The 18,708-nt window shown below is 37.1% G+C and overlaps 1 protein-coding gene across 1 annotated transcript in view; it reads right to left on the bottom strand.

The window, feature by feature from the left end:
* BMT2 (base methyltransferase of 25S rRNA 2 homolog) overlaps positions 1 to 17,091 on the bottom strand; it is an 87,328-nt gene extending 70,237 nt beyond the window's left edge. Inside the window, exons 1-2 of the mRNA XM_060156824.1 lie at positions 16,858 to 17,091; positions 1,959 to 2,100 (exon numbers count right to left, since the gene is read on the bottom strand). Of these exons, the coding sequence (XP_060012807.1) occupies positions 1,959 to 2,100; positions 16,858 to 17,017 (302 nt within the window). The 5' untranslated portion in view covers positions 17,018 to 17,091. The remainder of the gene's footprint in view (positions 1 to 1,958; positions 2,101 to 16,857) is intronic.
* Positions 17,092 to 18,708: the final 1,617 nt, after the last annotated feature.

The following is an 18,708-nucleotide window of genomic DNA, read 5'->3' as shown; positions in this document are numbered from 1 at the left end:
AATTTAAAAGCAGTGCTGCTAAGAGCAAAGAATGTTGGTCTTAAATAGCGATGGTACTGACTTCCTGATTGGATTACATTATTACTTTGTGTCACAAGGGAAATATTTGGCTCAGTAGTATGCCTCAATTTGCGTTTCTTAGCTTGAAGGAGAAATGTATACTCCGTAGAACAGTCACATTTATAACCATTTTTTCTCTAGAAAAAGAAAAAAAAAAACCCAAACATTTTAATCCCAAGCATCTCATTTCTTATTATTCTGGCTCCTTCCTTTAGTTCCTCAACTCCACAATTCTTTGGCTCCACAATCCATTGATAATACCAATCTTTTCACTGTTCCTCACCTACCTCACATTTTCAGCTCACTTCTTACATATCATCATAATCACCACCATGTATACATCACCATCTCCCCTGCTCCTCTCTTAAGTCATTATACTCATTTGAGCATTAATCCTACCACACTGTCTGTCCATTCACTCTCTCCTTCTCCAAGAAAACTGTTTCACTATAACTTTGTGCCTTGATTACTGTAGCAGCTTCCTAACTGGTTTCCTTACTAACATCCTTGCCTTTTCTATAGTCTATCTTAACACTACAATTAGTTCTTAAAAATCCTTGACACATTTCAAAAGATTAGTAAGATCCTGTAACTTTTTCTTCTTAAAACATTTAATGACTTCGCATCTCATGCAGAATAAAGGCCAATGTCTTCACAATGGTCCACAAGATCCTACAAAATCTAGCTGTTTGTTATCTTATTTTCTATCACTCTCCCCTTCTCATTCTGTTCTAGCCAAACAGGTCTCCTTGCTGTTTCTGAAACATGCCAGCAAGCTCCTGTCTCAAGGCCTCTGGACTTGTTAAGGCTTGCTCTCTTACTTCCTTCATGTCTTTTACACATCACTTTAGTGAGGCCTTCTCTGTCTACCCTCTTTAAAATTGTTTTATTTCTCCTTGCTTTATTTTTCTCACAGCACTTACCATTATCTGACCTAGTGTATATTTAACTTATGTATTGTTTCTTGCTTCTAACCCTCACTAGCATGTAAGTTCAATGAGAGCAAGGATTTTATCTGTTTGGTTGAGTGCTATACTCAGAGTGCCTATGATGTGACTGGTACACAGAAGACAATCACTTAAAGTTATTTATTAAATGAATAAATAAAAGAACGAAGTAAAATACATATTTTTCTCTGGATTATTTATTGAATAAATGAAATAGGCACTATTATATAACTTTTAAATGAAATCAAAACAGAAACTTTGAATAAAAGATAATTGAAATGAAATATAAACCTAAAGTTACCATAAACTTATTGTCCAAGCAGAAAGATAATGTTTTGTTTTCTGGGAATTGATTTTTAAATTCAGTCAATATACAAATTCATTCTTATTATTTTACCACTTGAGAGAAATGATCAGCAGTATTCCATTTTCTGATGTTTTTAAAATTAGAAGCTCTGCTATGAGAAAATAAACATTATCCAAAGTCAATATAAGTGCTGGAATACCCTGAATCACATATAAAAATTCAGGATTTGGAAACTTTTAAGATGTTTTCAGCTTTAAAGAATGGAAAGTATTCATTTTTACTTGAATCCAAATATAATTATCTAAAGAACTTTCTATACTATAACTTATTAATGATGAGTCAAGTGCTAAATCTCATATTTTAAATGTACCAATGCTTAATTAAACAAATGTATTTAAAGTTATACACTTAAAAAGTTGAAACAAAGAAATTTAAGTTATATCAAAGAAAAACATTTTGATTAAAAAAAGGTGAATGAAATAAACATAGAGAAAGTGAGGCAATGGGAAGAAGCTATTTAAAAGACATCATCTGTTTTAAAACATTTTTATTTTGGTACAATGAATCATATACGGCATTACTTAGACTTAAGAATTTAAATAATACATTAGAAACCAAAACTGTTAGTTCATAAAAACACTCACCTACAACACCATTCAATACGACCTTCGCCCTCACAAGTTTTTGCCCAATGATTATCTGCCAAATTTTTCATTGCAACAGCATATTCACAAAGTGTTTCCTCATCCTCACAATGTTCTCGCCAGATCTTATCAAAATCTCCCACTAAAAACAAGGAAAAAATTAAATTAAGTTGACTTAAAATACATCAGGCTCCTAAAAGCTTCAGCATAATCTACAATTATTTAAAGACGAATAAAAGCAAACTCATGAAGTAAAATTCTATGAAGTTTAAACTTCATAATTTTCGAAGTTCCTTTATGCAAATTGGATCCATCATTTTAACCATGATGATTTGATAACCAAATAAATTTTACCATTTTAAACAGATGGATTTGTGAAGCTGAATAAAACTAATAAATACAAGTAGACATACACAAGTTATCAATTTATAAACCAAAAACATCCTGGTAGGGGACAAGTATGGCTGGGCATTCAAACATTAATTGTCCTGCTACCATTGGGCAATACGACCTTGCAGCAACAGAGAAGCCACTTAATCCTTCTTCTTGTCTGTTATTTTCTTGGATCTCTACAAATTTATCAGTTTTCTATATTAAAAGGGGTTGATAAGTGAGATGGCAACGTAAATTAGCATGCAAATTAAATGGTTGTGTATTGATACACTTGGACTTGCTGTAGGCATACTACACTTAAAAAATTATAATCCTAGTGCAAAAACGTTGCTAGAGAAATTACCTTGGAAAACTCTCCAAAGTTTTGAGTCTTTATAAGATGAATAAAAATTATAAGCTGACTACATTATCTGGCCACAGCATTACTTCCAGCTACCACCTTTTTTCTTTTTTAATTAGATCAGTCATCATATTTAATTTGAAAAATCAATGTGAGTTCTGATAAAGAAAGGTATGAATATGCCACAGTCAAATAAATAACATTTACATAATTGTAAAGGTAAAAGAGTAAAAAAAATTATCAAGTTGGCTTCAATCAATGTTCTTAGACATAATCTAGGTTCTCTTGCCACATGTTCAAATATAGGCAATTGTTTAGCGACAGAATAAACTTAAAAACATAAATACAACAACCAAATTTGGGGATGATAATTATATTCAAGTTCTTTCCCCAGGTGAGACAATTAGATTCCAGTATTTAAGAGTTGGTTTTTTTTTAACAGAAAAGGAATTATAATAGTTCAAATTTAACAACACTTATCTATTCAAAATTTGAAAAACTTTACTGGTTATTTTAAGCACTTAGCCCAGCACATACTGAGCTGAAAACCAAACTATTAGCCTTCTAGTTTGACCAATACCAGAAAGAGCAATAAGGGTACAAATATGCCCTCACACTCACATTGCTCAGTTAAGATGAATATGTATCAGTCTCAGCCTTGGTCTGAATATTGACTTTAAACCCCAAAAGAATGAAAAGCTTTCTCTTTTTTCATGGTTATGTTCTTATACAATAATATTTTCATTAATCACTAATATTTGTGTAGTGACAGGGCTCTCAATTTGTTATACAGCAGGTTGGCAATAACTGTCCACTGAAAAGCAGGCAAACAACTTTTTCTACATTCTCAAAGAAAAACCCCTCAGTTTTAGTAACATCTTTCAAATGTAGTTATTTATCAAGTATCTAAGTAGGACTACAGGAAGTAAAGTCTTTGAAACAAATACTTTGATTAATGATACCTTAATAAACCTATGATGTTCATAAGACTATTACTGACTTTACTCATCAGACTTGATGTCAAATGATTCATTAAGGTACAGTATTATTTTAAAGGTGCTTTATCTTTTTTTGAGATGGATATCGTCAACTCTAAAAGGCCCTTTGTTTGAATATGTAAGTTTCACTGTCTTATGTAATGTACATATTATAAATAAATACATAAATTTACTACATTTTCTGGTAATAGAAGTCATTCAAACAAAAGTTTTAAGATCAAATACGTTCGGGAAAAGCTATGTTTAACATACTTAAACAGATTTCCTTTTTTTAAGACTTCTTAGTTTAGATTCTACAGAAGGTACAACTTAAGACAAGGACCTGGGTTCAAGTAGTCTATTTAGGAGGGAACCCTATGAAACAGGAGTGAGGGAGTGGGGAGAACAAGTTAAGGGAGGAGAAAATGCTAATACAAGGGTGCATTACTGAGGCTGCTGCTGTGGGCAGCACAGAAGCATACAGAAAGCCTCTGGAATTGTATACCTAAAGGATGGGAGGCTGGAGCATTTATCTATCAGTTACTATCCCCCATTAACTGAGGGTTGTTAACAACCTGTACCTCTAAGTGTACACTTAGGCACTGAAAAAGGGGATTCCCTCAGTGGGCTCCATCAGTGTTGGAAAAAGGTGAAAAATAGAAAAGAAAGCAACACACATTTAAAATGGGACTCCGTCGGGGTCAAGTGCCTCTGAGCTCACAGTGTTTGTCCACCACACCCAAGGACCAATGGTATGCTGTGAGCCGCCAAAGGCATCTACTATAAATTCTCAGAGTCCTTACTATAACATCGTATACTGTGAAACTCAATTTACCCTAGAATTATTCTACTAGTTATGAGATACAAAGACGAGTTTATATATATGTGGAAACCTATTGCCCTTCAGCTTTTTAGATGACCTCTAGTTTCTCACACTCAAAATTCTCTTTAAATACTTCAATTTTTTATGTAGTTTTAAGGCTTACTATCTGCTCTACTAAAGTTTTGAGGAAGGATTCACATTTTGTCTGTAAGCCTATCAAACTGATTGTAAACTTCTATTTAATGTTTTCACTAACATTTAAGAGTCTCCAGACTCTCTAAATATGCTGATACTGAGATTAACGTGATTAATAAAGTCAGTACACTTAATATATAATTGAAACTAATGCAATTGTACATACTTTTCATTCCTTCAACAGATTTGCTGGGAAAATACTCTAGGTCAAACACTATAGAGAATAATAAAGCTAACGAGCAAGCACTGGCATCAAAGGAAGGGGAGAAGATGTATTAAAATGTGGTATCTGCTCTAATAGAGATATGAACCTGACATATTCACTATGGTCCATGTAAGCCATTCTGGACCCAGAACTTTTAAATCATGTATTTATTCAACAAAAAGTATCAAACCCCAACTACTAGGTATACACTATGTTATATGTCTGGTGGTTACAAAGTTGAACAAAAAATATAGTTAGCCTTCAGAAATTCCACTTTCCAGAATACCCTTGAAAGGTTATTTTTAAAATAAATAAATTTATTGAAAACAGAATGGGAAAATTCAGTATTTTTTCATAATAGCCCATTATTTGTTTTTACAGTATTCAAAATAGTGCTATTTACCTTTTAATCACTGTATTTTCAAAATAATTTATGATTTGGGTTCCAGAAGTCAAAAAAAGTTAAAGTTCACCAGTGCCCAGTATACAAATTCAAAACTCTGCTGCTAACTTGGTCAAACTGCATATGCAAAAAAATATGTTAAAACTCAATTCTGAGGATTTTTTGGTTGTTGTTATCTTTTAGTTATTAGGTCAACCAATATTTAAAAGACTGTCTTATTTAAAAGGAAATACTTATTCATTATCGAAAGGTAAATTAAGAACTAAGAACTTCCTGAGGTCTGCATCAAAGATCTACTCAACAGAACAAGAAATGCTTAAGTATTAAAATTCAATCAATCAGAGGTCTCAATGAATTAATAATTAGCTTTATAATGATTTTTATATATTGGTATTTGTGATGACTCAAAATCATTGTGATTAATAATCTATTTCCTTACTTATTTCTTACAGGCATCCTATAAAAATATGAATGTATCTTAGTTAAAAAGAGAGACAGAGAGAGAGAAAAGGGGGGAGGGGCGAAGTGAAGAGAAGGAAATGGAGAGAAGGAGAGGAAAATCTCTAATTAATGCATACATTCAAATTTGCCCTAACACAGAGAAGTCTGGGCAATTAAAAAATTATATTTAGAAAGCACAATTAAATATATATATGTCCTGCAGCCTAACTTGAAATTAATAGTTAATAAACATTTTATAGTCAGACTAAAATAATAAATCTAGAGAAGGAATCAGTATTCATTTGTTCAAATACATCATTTTAAGATCAACTTAAAGCTCTGCCAGGTCTTAAAGATAAAGTCACCTGATTCTCATAAAATTCTAGAATGAAGTTCACATTAACATGACTTCTATTCATTATATTCTCTTTACATTTAAATTTTTAAAAACACTAATTAAAAAATTAATTAATAATTCAAAACACAAGTGATGCCAACTTAAAGTTGCCAAACCAAATTCAGTATGGAAATCGGATGAACCAAATTATTCTGAAGCTTGGTCCTACTGTCAGGAATAATACCATAATTATTGACTAAACTCACCTTCACAAACATATGCAACAACTAAAGAATAAATATAAGTTACTTCCTATGAAAAGACAATAACTAGGAAAAAATAGCACATTCATTAGTTGATTAAAAAGACAAAGTTCTATGGAATCTAAGAAGGAAAAAAAAAACCAAGCAAGCTCATAGATACAGAGAACAGACTGGTAGTTGCCAAAGGCAGAGGGTAGGGGAGTGGGCAAAATAGGTGAAGGGGGTCAAAAGGTACAAACTTCCAGTTATAAAATAAACATGTCATAGAGCTGTTAAAAAAAAGTTCCATTTTTAAGAATTTTGTGATTAGTTTAAGATATTATTACTTTGACTGCAGGTGTCTTTGTAAGAACCAAGTATAATAAGTTAAGGAGTTATTTATTGTTGCTCAAGAACAGCTGTATTACAGGTCCAAACTCAGGTGAACCAATGGAATCTCTAAACTGTCTCTTTAGAATGGATACTATTCTTCCTTTTTGAATTAACCTCTCTCATGCCTTCAAAACATAACTGAATTCCCATGTTCTTCAAGAGGATTTACCTGCCTCCCATTTGATCATCTTACAATTCCCCCCATATGCAGTTGCCATCCTTATAGTACTCTGTCACTTGTTTATATAAAGAGTTTTCTATTAAAACCAGGTGTGATTTTTCCCATTAGAAAGTATAAATTGAAAGGCAAAGACTACTTTTGATTTATAACTTATATAAGCTATAGAAGTTAATCATGGTACCCCATTAATGGGGGAGAAAATATTTAAATTTTCACCGTGCTCAAAAATTATAAGAAGGGCTTCTCTGGTGGCACAGTGGTTGAGAGTCCACCTGCCGATGCAGGGAACACGGGTTCGTGCCCCGGTCCGGGAGGATCCCACATGCTGCGGAGCAGCTGGGCCTGTGAGCCATGGCCGCTGAGCCTGTGCGTCTGGAGCCTGTGCTCCGCAACGGGAGAGGCCACAACAGTGGGAGGCCCGCGTACGGCAAACAAAAAAAAAAAATTATAAGAAACACCAAAAATTACAAATTAAATAGTTGCTAGAGTAAAATTCAAATTACAGTTCATAACTGTCAATAGATAATAGTGATGAATAAGCAGTAAAATTTGAATACTTCAAACAGTGTTCTCAAAATATTAGTTACGAGACGTTTAGGAAACCAATAGGTTCAAAGTCAATTTTCTGGAGAATCTCTCCACTGTTTTAAGCTAACTTATCATTTTTTTTCACTTCACATTATTGTCAAAAAAAAAAAAACAACCAAACTTGCAAGTGGAAACACAATCACATCTATTAAATTCTTCGATTATAGTACATGGGTCTTTTTGGAAAATCTATAAGGTTAAGAAGAAATTATTGGTAACACATTACATAGATAAAAAATTACTTATAAATGAATAAAATGAATAAGAGGTGCTAAGGTTCATGCATTTTTTCATGCTGGGACCATTTGATGTTTAGAAGTACATTAGAAATAATATTATTTTTTCAATAACTCTATTCTAATTCTCAGTATAAAAAGACAGAATATAAAGCACAGAAGGTAAGACATTTAGCAAGTGTAAATCTGAGGCCAATTTAAGATAAGAATAGCATGTCATTCTTGTCAGTTTAGCCTTGTGAGTCACAATACCAAAGATTAACATTGCACTATTGTGGTCCTTAAGTGGCGTACAATGCAATGGAGAAGCTATCACATGATTCCATGTATATAAAATTCTAAAATATGAAAACAAATCTACAGGGACAAGAGATCAGTGGGACCAAGAGTAGAGTGAGAGAATGACTGCAAAGGAGCACGAGGAAATTTGGGGGGCAACAGAAATGTTCTGTGTCTTGATTGTGCTAAAAGAATATAGGGTGTATACATCTGTCAAACCCAGTGAATTATATACTTTAACTGTGTGTAGTTTATTGTATATAAATTGTACCTCAATAAATTTCATTTTAAAATATGACGTGCTGTGAACACAGCAAAAGTTACAAAATAAAAACTGTATTTCATTAAATTTGAGGGTCATCAAATACTCTGAAAACAAAAACAAGGAGTTACCTTGAGTATCACAAACAAGTCTTAAACTTTTAGAAATTCAGAAAATTTTCACTTTTACTTAGGTATATTACCAAATAGATGACCAGATTACCAAATTCAAGTTCAAAGAACATTTAAAGGTCATTTTCTCTAATATGAAGTAAGCAGAGAAACTCATGACCAAGTGGAAACAAGTTCAGCAGCCATTCCAAGACATTAAAACAAAGTGATCAGGACAAGATTGTCTCACGAACATAGTTAAACCACACACAGACCAGCTTTCTCAGTATTCTTGAGCATCTGATATAGTGACACACATAGAGGTGGGACAAAAACATCCAAGATGTTTGGTGTTGAAGCAGCTCCTGAGAATCAAACAAACGAACCACCTGAAAACCTGCATCTTACACCTAACGTGTTGCGACTAGTCATTTCTCTGATAAGGGGAAAAACTCAGTATTCTAATGTGCTAAAAAGGTTGGACCTTTCACATAAAAAGTTAGAAATACAAAAAGCAAATGGGTCAAGAAAAAAAAGAAAAGAAAAAACACTACAGCAATCCTAGTACTGAAGAAGAAAGACACTATAGAATAGTCTAGATACAAATTCCAGAAACCATTCAATCTTCAATGCCCTTAATGCATCCAGGTGGTAGCTACAGATACACCTTTAATTTTTAAAATTATGTATTTAACACAAGTAATGCTTCCTATGTGCCAGATACTGTTTTAAGTACTTTACAAATATTAATTCATTTAATTCTAATACCAACCCATTGAGGCAGATATTTTACTTTACAGATAAGGAAATTGAAGTATAGAGAGATTAAGTAACTTTCTCAAGGGTACACATCAAACCTGGCAGTCAAGTGCCTAAGTCCATGCTCATAACCGCTATACCACCTTGCCTCTCTTTATGAGTTTTTAATTTATAAACTTTCATGGATATGAACAAAGCTTTGCACTAAAGCAAAGTACACTGACTCTACTAGCCACAAACAAATGGTCTTTTGTCAGTCAAACGCAGTTATTTTCTCTCTGCAACTGCATTATTTGTGAGATTTCTGGCAGTGATTTCAACTCTGGCTGCACACTGGAATCCCCTAGAAGTTTCATTTAATTGGTCTGAGGTGGGAACTGGTCATTTATTTCACTGCTCCCCAAATGAATCCACTGTGCAGCCATGGCTTAAAGCCATGGGTCTATGGCAAGACTGTAAACTCAAAAGTCTGGTGAAATAATACACAGAGCAATTGAGACCTGGGGCAAACTGAAGAGTCAAAAATTTAATTAAAAAACAAAACACTGCATAGATTAAAGTTCACATTTATAAACACAGTTTGGCCCATGGTGCATCTTCTGTGCATGGAGCACTCTCTTACTATAAACATATGTATGATAAAAAAGTTAATTGAAATGTAAAACTTTGAACACATCCTGTACAAGAGATGGAAAAAATCAAGAAGTTAGAAATAATGGCATCAGTATCTGTTATTCCCCTGTGAAACAACTTTACCGAAATGTGTACCACCACACAGATCTCTTGTTTAGTGTAAGCAAAGGACTTATGGAGAAACTTCTGGGACTTAAATTTTTATATAAATGGGAATAGGAATTTCTATATAAGTAGAGCAATTTCTGTATAAATGAGAATAGGGGATACTCAGATGTCCCTCTAAAGGCATGGGGTTCTAAAATAACCCTTGCAATGAGCATCAATATACCTACACTTAAAGCACAATAAATTAGTACAGTTTAGATCAGTGGTTCTCAGATGTTTGGATTTTACAACAAGTAAAAATTTCACCTCCAAAATTTAGGCAATTGATATTGGGGTTGCAAAATTTTGTGTGTGAAATTAGAGGATATAATATATATACACATACACAAAATTATCACCTTCTTATACCAACACACACAGAGACACATTATACCACACACTATATCCTTATTAGTTCTCATTTTCTGAGAACAAAAATTTTTTTAATCTATATTTGCCACTATTTACAGTTTTTTTAATAAAAAAATGGAATGATACTAATAATGATAATTTGGACCATTTTCAAAAGGTTAAATTAATCTAATATACTCACTTTAAAAGATATGACAATAAATTCATTACAAAAAATTTGTATCCAAAGTTAAAATTTTAAAGTTATGAATACAAAAAGATTAGACTCAAACTATAAGGAAATATGTATATCAGCTTCTTTCTTTTGTGTGTGTGTGCCTTAAATCTACAAGGCAAGGTGCTAGGTACTAGGGATACAAAGATAAAAGGCAGAGTCCTACTCAAGTAACTAAATTCAGTGAGAAAGACAAGTGAACTGATAAGTGATAACTATGATAAAAGCAAGGCAATTGTGCCATGGGAGCATACGGTAGAATGGGCAGTACTTACGTAAAACTGGACACTACTGGTATCTTCCAAGGATCTGTCCTCAGTTATACATTACCATCACTCCATTGGGTCATTCATCTGCCCTCAAAGCTACAACTTCAAGAGCTTCACTTCCAAGGGATACATTCCAAACTAAATCATTACCACTATCCCTATGACAAGCCAACCTGCCTGTCTACTCCTTTCTCCCTGCTCCCACCTCAACACAGACATTTCCAAACTGGATGGAAATGGCTATTTATATTTTTCCAGGCAAGAAATCTTGGCATCATCAATGACTCTTTTCCCCTTTACCTTCATTAAAACTGCTCACTTTGACTTCGACTTATGTTTGACTATTTGACTTACCTTTCTCTATTTTCATGATCACTACTGTTATTTATGCTATTATTCACCTTTAAAAAATAGATTAGTGTAAGAGTCTCCTAGCTGATCTGCTTTCTTCTAGATCCTTCCTACTCCAATCTAGAGTACTTTAGCTAGGTGTTCCTCAACCCTTTTGTCCACTGTATAATCTATGGAGCTTTTAAATAATACAGATGCCTGTGTTCCACAAAGGTCCAGAGATGATACTGATGTGGAATCAAGGCTAATATCCACTGCATTTGTTGTTATATTTTTTCCCCACAAAACTATCAAAGGATCTATACCAATACTTTTTAGTTTTACCGTACCTTTTTAAATACAAAAAATTCCTAAAAAGATACAAAGATGACTAGAAATCAAATAGTTAATATACTATGTGTACCTCACTGAGCTGACTGTTTATCAATGTTCCCTTTATCTTTTAGTGTTACTAATTATTAAACTCTTTTCATTTTTGTTCCCCCTGCTAGAATGGCAGTTCAAACTCTCCTAGGGCCAAGTTAACAAGCATTTCTGTGGACACTTTTCACCTTATTTTGTTGATTGAGCAAAGATTCTACCAAAAAACCCAGCATTTTCAGATTCTATATCAGAATCAGAAAAGACCATGTAAAGAAAAAAGAGTAAAACTTCACTTGATAAAAAAGGGCTTCCCTGGTGGCGCAGTGGTTGAGAGTCCGCCTGCCGATGCAGGGGACGCGGGTTCGTGCCCCAGCTGCGGAGCGGCTGAGTCCGTGAGCCATGGCCGCTGGGCCTGCGCGTCCAAAGCCTGTGCTCCGCAGTGGGAGAGGCCACAACAGTGAGAGGCTCGCGTACCGCAAGAAAAAAAAAAGTAAAACAAGGAGAACCTGTGAAAAGTGCCTTGGGGTCATCGAGTTGGTCAGTATTTTGAAACAGTTTTGAAAGCCACCAAAGGAAAAAAAAATTAGAAAATTTCAGTTAAAAACACATAGTCTGGGCTTCCCTGGTGGCACAGTGGTTGAGAGTCCGCCTGCGGATGCAGGGGACACGGCTTCGTGCCCCGGTCCGGGAAGATCCCACATGCCGCGGCGCGGCTGGGCCCGTGAGCCATGGCCGCTGAGCCTGCGCGTCCGGAGCCTGTGCTCCGCAACGGGAGAGGCCACAACAGTGAGAGGCCCGCGTACCGCAAAAAAAAAAAAAAAAAAAAAAAAAAAACCCACATAGTCTGTTATCCTAATTTTAAAAACAATTTCAAAACTTTGTTTCAGGAAAAACTCTGACGATACATTTATTCTTTCATTTTTAGACCTTTTGGTTTTAGTTTAAAATTATTTCTAATTCAAATGTTTTTTTCCTTCCCCCCTACAATTCTCATTTTAGATGTATGCTAAAGAAAACTCAATCACAAATGTATTTTTCAGCTTATCCTAAACTGCTATTCTAGCTCACCCTTTGTCTCAAACAAGGAAGAATAATTTCAATAATCAATAAGAAGTAAACATCTAAACTAGGCTATTTAGTAGTTGACTCTTAAAATGCTGCTCACAGCTGTTAACCTTTGTAACAATGTTTTCCAGACTTAGTCTACAGAACCAACCTACTCTGTGTTCTCCTTTTCTGTTTCAGTATCAGTAATCTGTCTTACGTACTCTAACCACTTTTATAATATTATCATTGCTACTAATAAGATTGATTTTTTTTAATGTAGAAAAGTATAATAAAGATCTCCCATTAAACCATGACTTTGAGAATATCACTGTTAACAGGGTAACGTGCATTTTTGTTTTTGTCTGATTGATAACCTACACGGATATATGTGACAAACTTGTTTAACCTGTTTTGGCATACAGAATAAGTAAATTCAGAGACTTAATTAAGTTGATGAAAATTGCTAAAGTAAAGACATTCACAAGATAAGTTAAAAAATCAAAACTAAGGAATGGGGATCATACTTTTATTCCTAACAGCTGTAGCCTTTACATTTTCTTGTAGTTTTTACACGGATACTTTCAATTTAAAAAGAGATGCCAAACATAATAACAATCATTACAGGAATAAGATTATGTGACTAGGATTATGGAAAAAATCATACAAAGTCAACTGAAAATACACACGGCTCTACTTCAGTTCTCAATTGGATATGTACTTATCAGGCAGATTTGATTAAACAATGACTCCCTGTTCCAAACTCCCTGTTTGGAAAGAAAAACTAGCTGTTTCTTATTTAAAAGCTGTCTCCAATCCTATGATATATTTTTAAATATTTTTGGCTTATATCAAGGCCATTATTTTGAAAATTCTGTATAGCAAAGAAAGAAAACACCTACATCTGCAAGCATATTTCCATTTATATAAACTCAGTCTAAAAGACTGTCCCTTATCTATAAATGGCTGACACCAGAAACACCCCTTCTCATCACCATTGCTAAACATTTCCCTACCATTTCCTTTTGGTAACTACTTCAGATATCAGCACTGCCTGGAACACTGACGTTTATCTCCAGTTCTCACTTTACTCTTATACAAATAGAGAAAGGATCTCTAAGTGGTGACACAGGACAGGCAGTAAAATGGAGCAGAGAGGGGAAAAGTGGTAAAAGAGTACATTAAACTTACCTGCTAGTCTTTACAATCCTATCCACTACCCCCTACCCCAAGCCTGCTCACTGCCACAACAAGCATCAGTTTGGACAAATGGACTGGGAAGGATGGAGAAAAACCTTTTTCTACCACATCAGAAAAATCTTATTTTCAATCTTATTCCTGCTTCATGTTCAATTCCACTACCAGAGATAAGGAAAGGGAAAACTATATTATCCAACCCTACACTCATTATCCAGGTCTCACTCCTGTCTTTACTACCCAGTGAATGTTTTGCCTCCTTCTTTATTCTACCCCAACTTATTTCCTTCTTTGCCAAAACTCCTTAAGAAACCCACATCTCACATAGCCCTAACTCAGCGAACCATACCTATCCCATGGATTGCCCCATCCCCGTCAGTTTACATCCTCTTACCCAATACAAATTCTAGGGCTACGTCCTGCTTCCCATTTTCCCTACCACTCCAACATTTGGAGACACCATTAGGCTTTGAATTGGAAAGAAAAACACATTATTCCCATAAAATACGTTCTGTGCTAATGATAAACTATCCAAACTTCAAGCAAGTTATTTTACTATTTTTAGGATTCAGCTCACTCATGTGTAAAAAGGAAGTAGTTTAGATTACCAGTCCAAAATCTGGCTGACCAATTTCCAAGCACCACTGATAGGGATTCTGAAACTGTACATCTGAGGTGGAATGGAGTAATTTTCTAAAAGGCACCCATATAAGTCTATTGTTTATCCATGTTTGGGAATCACTGATAAATGCTAAAGTTCCTTCTAGTTTAACATTCCAAGATTCTAAGCTGGAATTTTCACTGCATTTTCTGATAGGAATATTGTTATAAAAGGAGTAAAGTTTCCATAGTTATTGGTGTTACAGTGCAGGCATGTTACTGATCAAACAGGCCTTTGTAACCTGACCTAGAACCTAAGCACCATTTATATTATTATTTTATAACCAGAGATGACTTTGCAAATGATATGATAATGATACTAAGACCTCAAAGGAAAGCACTAAAAATTACTTCTTTGGTATTATTATGTGCATAATCAGACTTTTTCACAGATGGCCTTTTCATGGATTTTTGTCAAATCACAACTAAGATTTGACCTACAGGTCAGAAATAAAGGTAGAAAGGGCAGACTCTTTAGGATCTTTTACTTTGCTAATTCACTGATGGGGCTTTGTATATCATTAGAGTAAAGCCTAGAGAAGTCTAGATCACTGGTGGAATTCAGGGCATTAAAACGCCTAAAGAACAGTCTCATTCATGTTTACAAACTGCCAGGACTTTACCTGCCCTAAAGCACACTAGATCATTCACTTATGTACTACATGTATCTGTTCTAGCTCTCATAACTTCCAAATACTAATTCTCATTATAAACAAGTGTTCCCTTGGTTAATATTCAGGCTTAAAGACATGTTTCAACATGTGAGAACTAAGGAAATATAAACAGCTCTTGAACGCATGATGACACATTAGTAGTATATTAAGTGGAATATATTCATTTATGAATAAGTTAATAATGAATAATAATTATAAAAAGGTAAAAATGGAAACTGAATTATATGCTACCCATTTTTCTTTAAAAAGATGTACTTGCTTAAGTTTATGCAAAATAGCATGATAAATTAAAGTGTGTCCGTTTTATTTGCTCATTTCTCCAAACAACACAAGAACCTACACTGAATGCCATTATGTAAGTGCACTCTATGAATATCAAGAATGATGCAACGATTGCTATGGTAACTACTCATTTTATTGAATAAATTGTGGGTTGGGGTTTAAAGCATTCTTTTAAAAAACAAATTTTAACATCTCAGTATGCCCGATAAGTCTCTTTATATTGCTACCTATTAAACAATAACTATAGGCTAGCTTTGAGGAGGACTATTTAAGCAGCTATTAAAAAACTGAGGCTTGAGTTGCCAAGGGGAAAAAACTCTTAAAGTTTGAAAAATGAAACACATCACCTACACTCAAGAGAACAAAAGACACTTAGTTTTTATCTTCCAGAGTAATTGAAAAGTGTTTGTAACTCGAAAGTAACATGATCTTACCTATCTGTTCCTTCACTGTCATAATTTTGCTTCTAATCCTAACTTAACTAAGTATAAGACTGCCGACTTTTGTTTGCAATTAAGCTAAAGACAGAAGAAAGTTATCCCTCGTTTTGATCTTTAGAAGAAATGTCTCCTGAGCGCATGAAAAAACTGAGAATTTTCACTGTTAGTTTCTTATAAAATAGCTCTGTAAAAAAGCCTATATTTTAAAATACCAAGGATAACTGTAGATCCCAACTATAAACCTTCCTCAGGCCCAAGCAAAAGCTACTATGGCTTCTTCCTTTGCTCAAGACCTTCCATAAGAGGGGTTCCCAGCGACGGCCGGCTTCACCAGGGTCTGTATCCTTAGGCGGCTTGGTAGTTACGGATTAGTCAAATCTAAACAGTATTTTGAGAACCTGCCCCAGATCTCTTCCTCTCCCGCCTAAATAAACCCTAAGATGCAGCATTTGAAGAATGGGGGGGGGAGCAAGGATGGAACCCCTCCCCCTTTTAACAAGGTGAAGTCTAGTCAGCTCTAAGGCCTGCTGACTTCGCAGCCCTGGAAGCCAATGCGAGGAAGCTCCGGCCCAGGCTAAAGCCGCAGGAATTAGGTACTAGGAAGGGGGTCTGACGGGGCAGCAAATCAAACAGGCTCATCAGGCGCGAGGCAGCGAAGGGTAACTCGGGCTTCTTTCAGTTCGTCTTTCTCGAATGGATTCTACCTGCCTTCGTGTTTTAGCTTCATGTCTCTCGCAGCGAGCGACCTCCGCCTCCTGTGAGAGGATTTACGTGCTTGTGTGTGTGGTGACAACAATCTCAGCACCCCGGCTGGGGACAGGGGATGGGGGAGGTGGGCACTCGGCTCCTCCACAGGCCTGGAACTCTCCTGAAGGGCCCTCGAAGAAAAGGGGGCGGGAGGAGCACGCCTGACGCCGACCGAGTACTCGACCGAGAAGGGGGCGTCCGGACCTGAGAGAGCGGCCCTAGCAGGGGCTGACGTGCAGCTCCTTCAGGTTGTAATGGTGGCCCCTTGGGGGGAGGGGAGCGGTTGACAAGGGGCTGGGGGCGACGAGGCCTCCCCTTCCCCCCGCTCAGCTCGCTGTTTACCTTCCCGGTACTTCTTGCGGAGCCGCCGGTGGACGCTCTTTACCACCCCGGAGAGCTTCTCCTGCTCCAGCTTCCGCTCCTGCTCCCTGGGCGGCGGAATGCTCGGGGGCCTGGCCCCGTGCCCGCGAGCAGCGCTTCGGCCGCCGGCCCCCGGCTCCATATCGCTGCCGCCGCCGCCGCCCCTCGGGCCCCCGCAGCCGCCCGCCTGACGGAGGAGGTGGGGAAGGAGGCGGCAGCAGCGGAGGCAGCAGCGGGAGGAGACAGAGAACCTGGAGCGACGGCCTAGGAGGTGGCCACTTACCCAAACGCACAAGCTGATTGGTGGACTCTGGAGGGCTGGGCGGAAACGGAAAAGGCCAACGGCCAATGGACGGAGAGCGCCAGGGACGCACCCGCTTGTTTGGGAAGGCGAGCAGCTGAAGGAGGCGGAGTTAGCAGGCTGGAGTTGCCGAGGCGGTAGGAGCGCCAGGCCCGACTGCTCCTCTCCTCTCCCCGCCGCTCCGGGGATCCTGTGCGCAGGCGCTGTGGTGAGGCCACGGAGACGCGCCGTGAGCCACGCGCTTGCGCGTCTGAGCTTGCTTAGGTTGGGCATCTTTCTACCGCCTAGCGTTCTTTCGTCTTCTAGCTATTCCCCCTTTTGCGAGTTATATTCTGGTGTGTTGCAGCCAGGGTCCTCTACCTGAGCCCCCGCTGCACCTTGTCGGTTGTAGGTTCCCTTTAGCTGTGTAGCCCTGAGAAGCGCTTTAGAGGTGACTTGGCAGCACTAGAATTTTAGACTTTAAGGAACCCAGGCATGGATGCTTTGGTGGGCGCAAGAGAGGTATGGCTGCCAAGTACTGGCTTAATTCACGGGCCAACAATGGTTAATGCCTGTAGTGCAAGTGCTGGGCGAAAAGCACAGAACTTGGGGAGAGGAGAGGGGCAATAAAAACAATATAAGATGGAAGAGGGGAAAGGAAAGATGGGGAATCCACAACAGATGACTTCAAGAAGTTTCGTGGTGGCCCGGGTATCAGAGAAAGCCTGCGTTGGTCTAATTTGCGTCAGAGCTCTGAGCGCTTTTAAAGTTGGGTTGGGTGACCTCCTGCCTTTTATTTGGTAGGTTAGTTCTACCTCCCTCCCCTTACATCTTCTCATGGGAAGCTCATGGAGAATATGGTTACTGACTTCTGCCCCAGAAAGGTGGAACGCTGCGAGGGAGAGAGAGAGAGAGAGAGACAGAGAGAGAGAGACAGAGAGAGAGAGACAGAGAGAGAGAGACTGCTGGAGTGTGAGATTGTCAACCAGCTGAGAGCCCTTAATGAATTGTGTTAGGTTGTAGCCCCCGCACTCCACCCACCGCACTGCAGTTGTCGGTTAAATGATGTTGTTTGGAAATTGTTGCAGTAACTATCTGATCAGTAATTTTATAAATATGAATGAAGCCTGCGTTATGTAACCGTTTTGTATGGCACCTTCTGAATAAAGAAGACCCTGAAGAACGTAGCATACACTCTCAAGAACATAGGAGAAGCAAGAGGGAAGAAGTGAAAGCAGATACTGGTGAAATTTAAGATGGAAGATTATGTCCCTACCAGCACAGAGAAGAAGCAGATGAAACACAGATAAACTTCGTAAGAACTAATTGTAATTATGAGGAGAAATTACATGGACATGCCTAATAAAATGAGGATATGCTTCATGAGAATATGGGGGTCTTATTTGGGGGGATTTCATTTGGGAAAAAAGGGAGCTTGAAAAGACATACCTCGTTTGGCTCTTACGTATTTTAATATTTATCGGAGGCAGAAAGAGGTGCAAATATTTGGAAGTTATAATCATAGTAAAGAGAGCATTAAATTTCATTTATAC

This window comes from Lagenorhynchus albirostris, chromosome 8, assembly GCF_949774975.1.
Source record: "Lagenorhynchus albirostris chromosome 8, mLagAlb1.1, whole genome shotgun sequence".
NCBI classification, from domain to species: Eukaryota; Metazoa; Chordata; class Mammalia; order Artiodactyla; family Delphinidae; genus Lagenorhynchus; species Lagenorhynchus albirostris.
The sequence above is the reverse complement of the archived record's forward strand: the minus strand, read 5'-3'. Positions and strand labels throughout refer to the sequence as shown.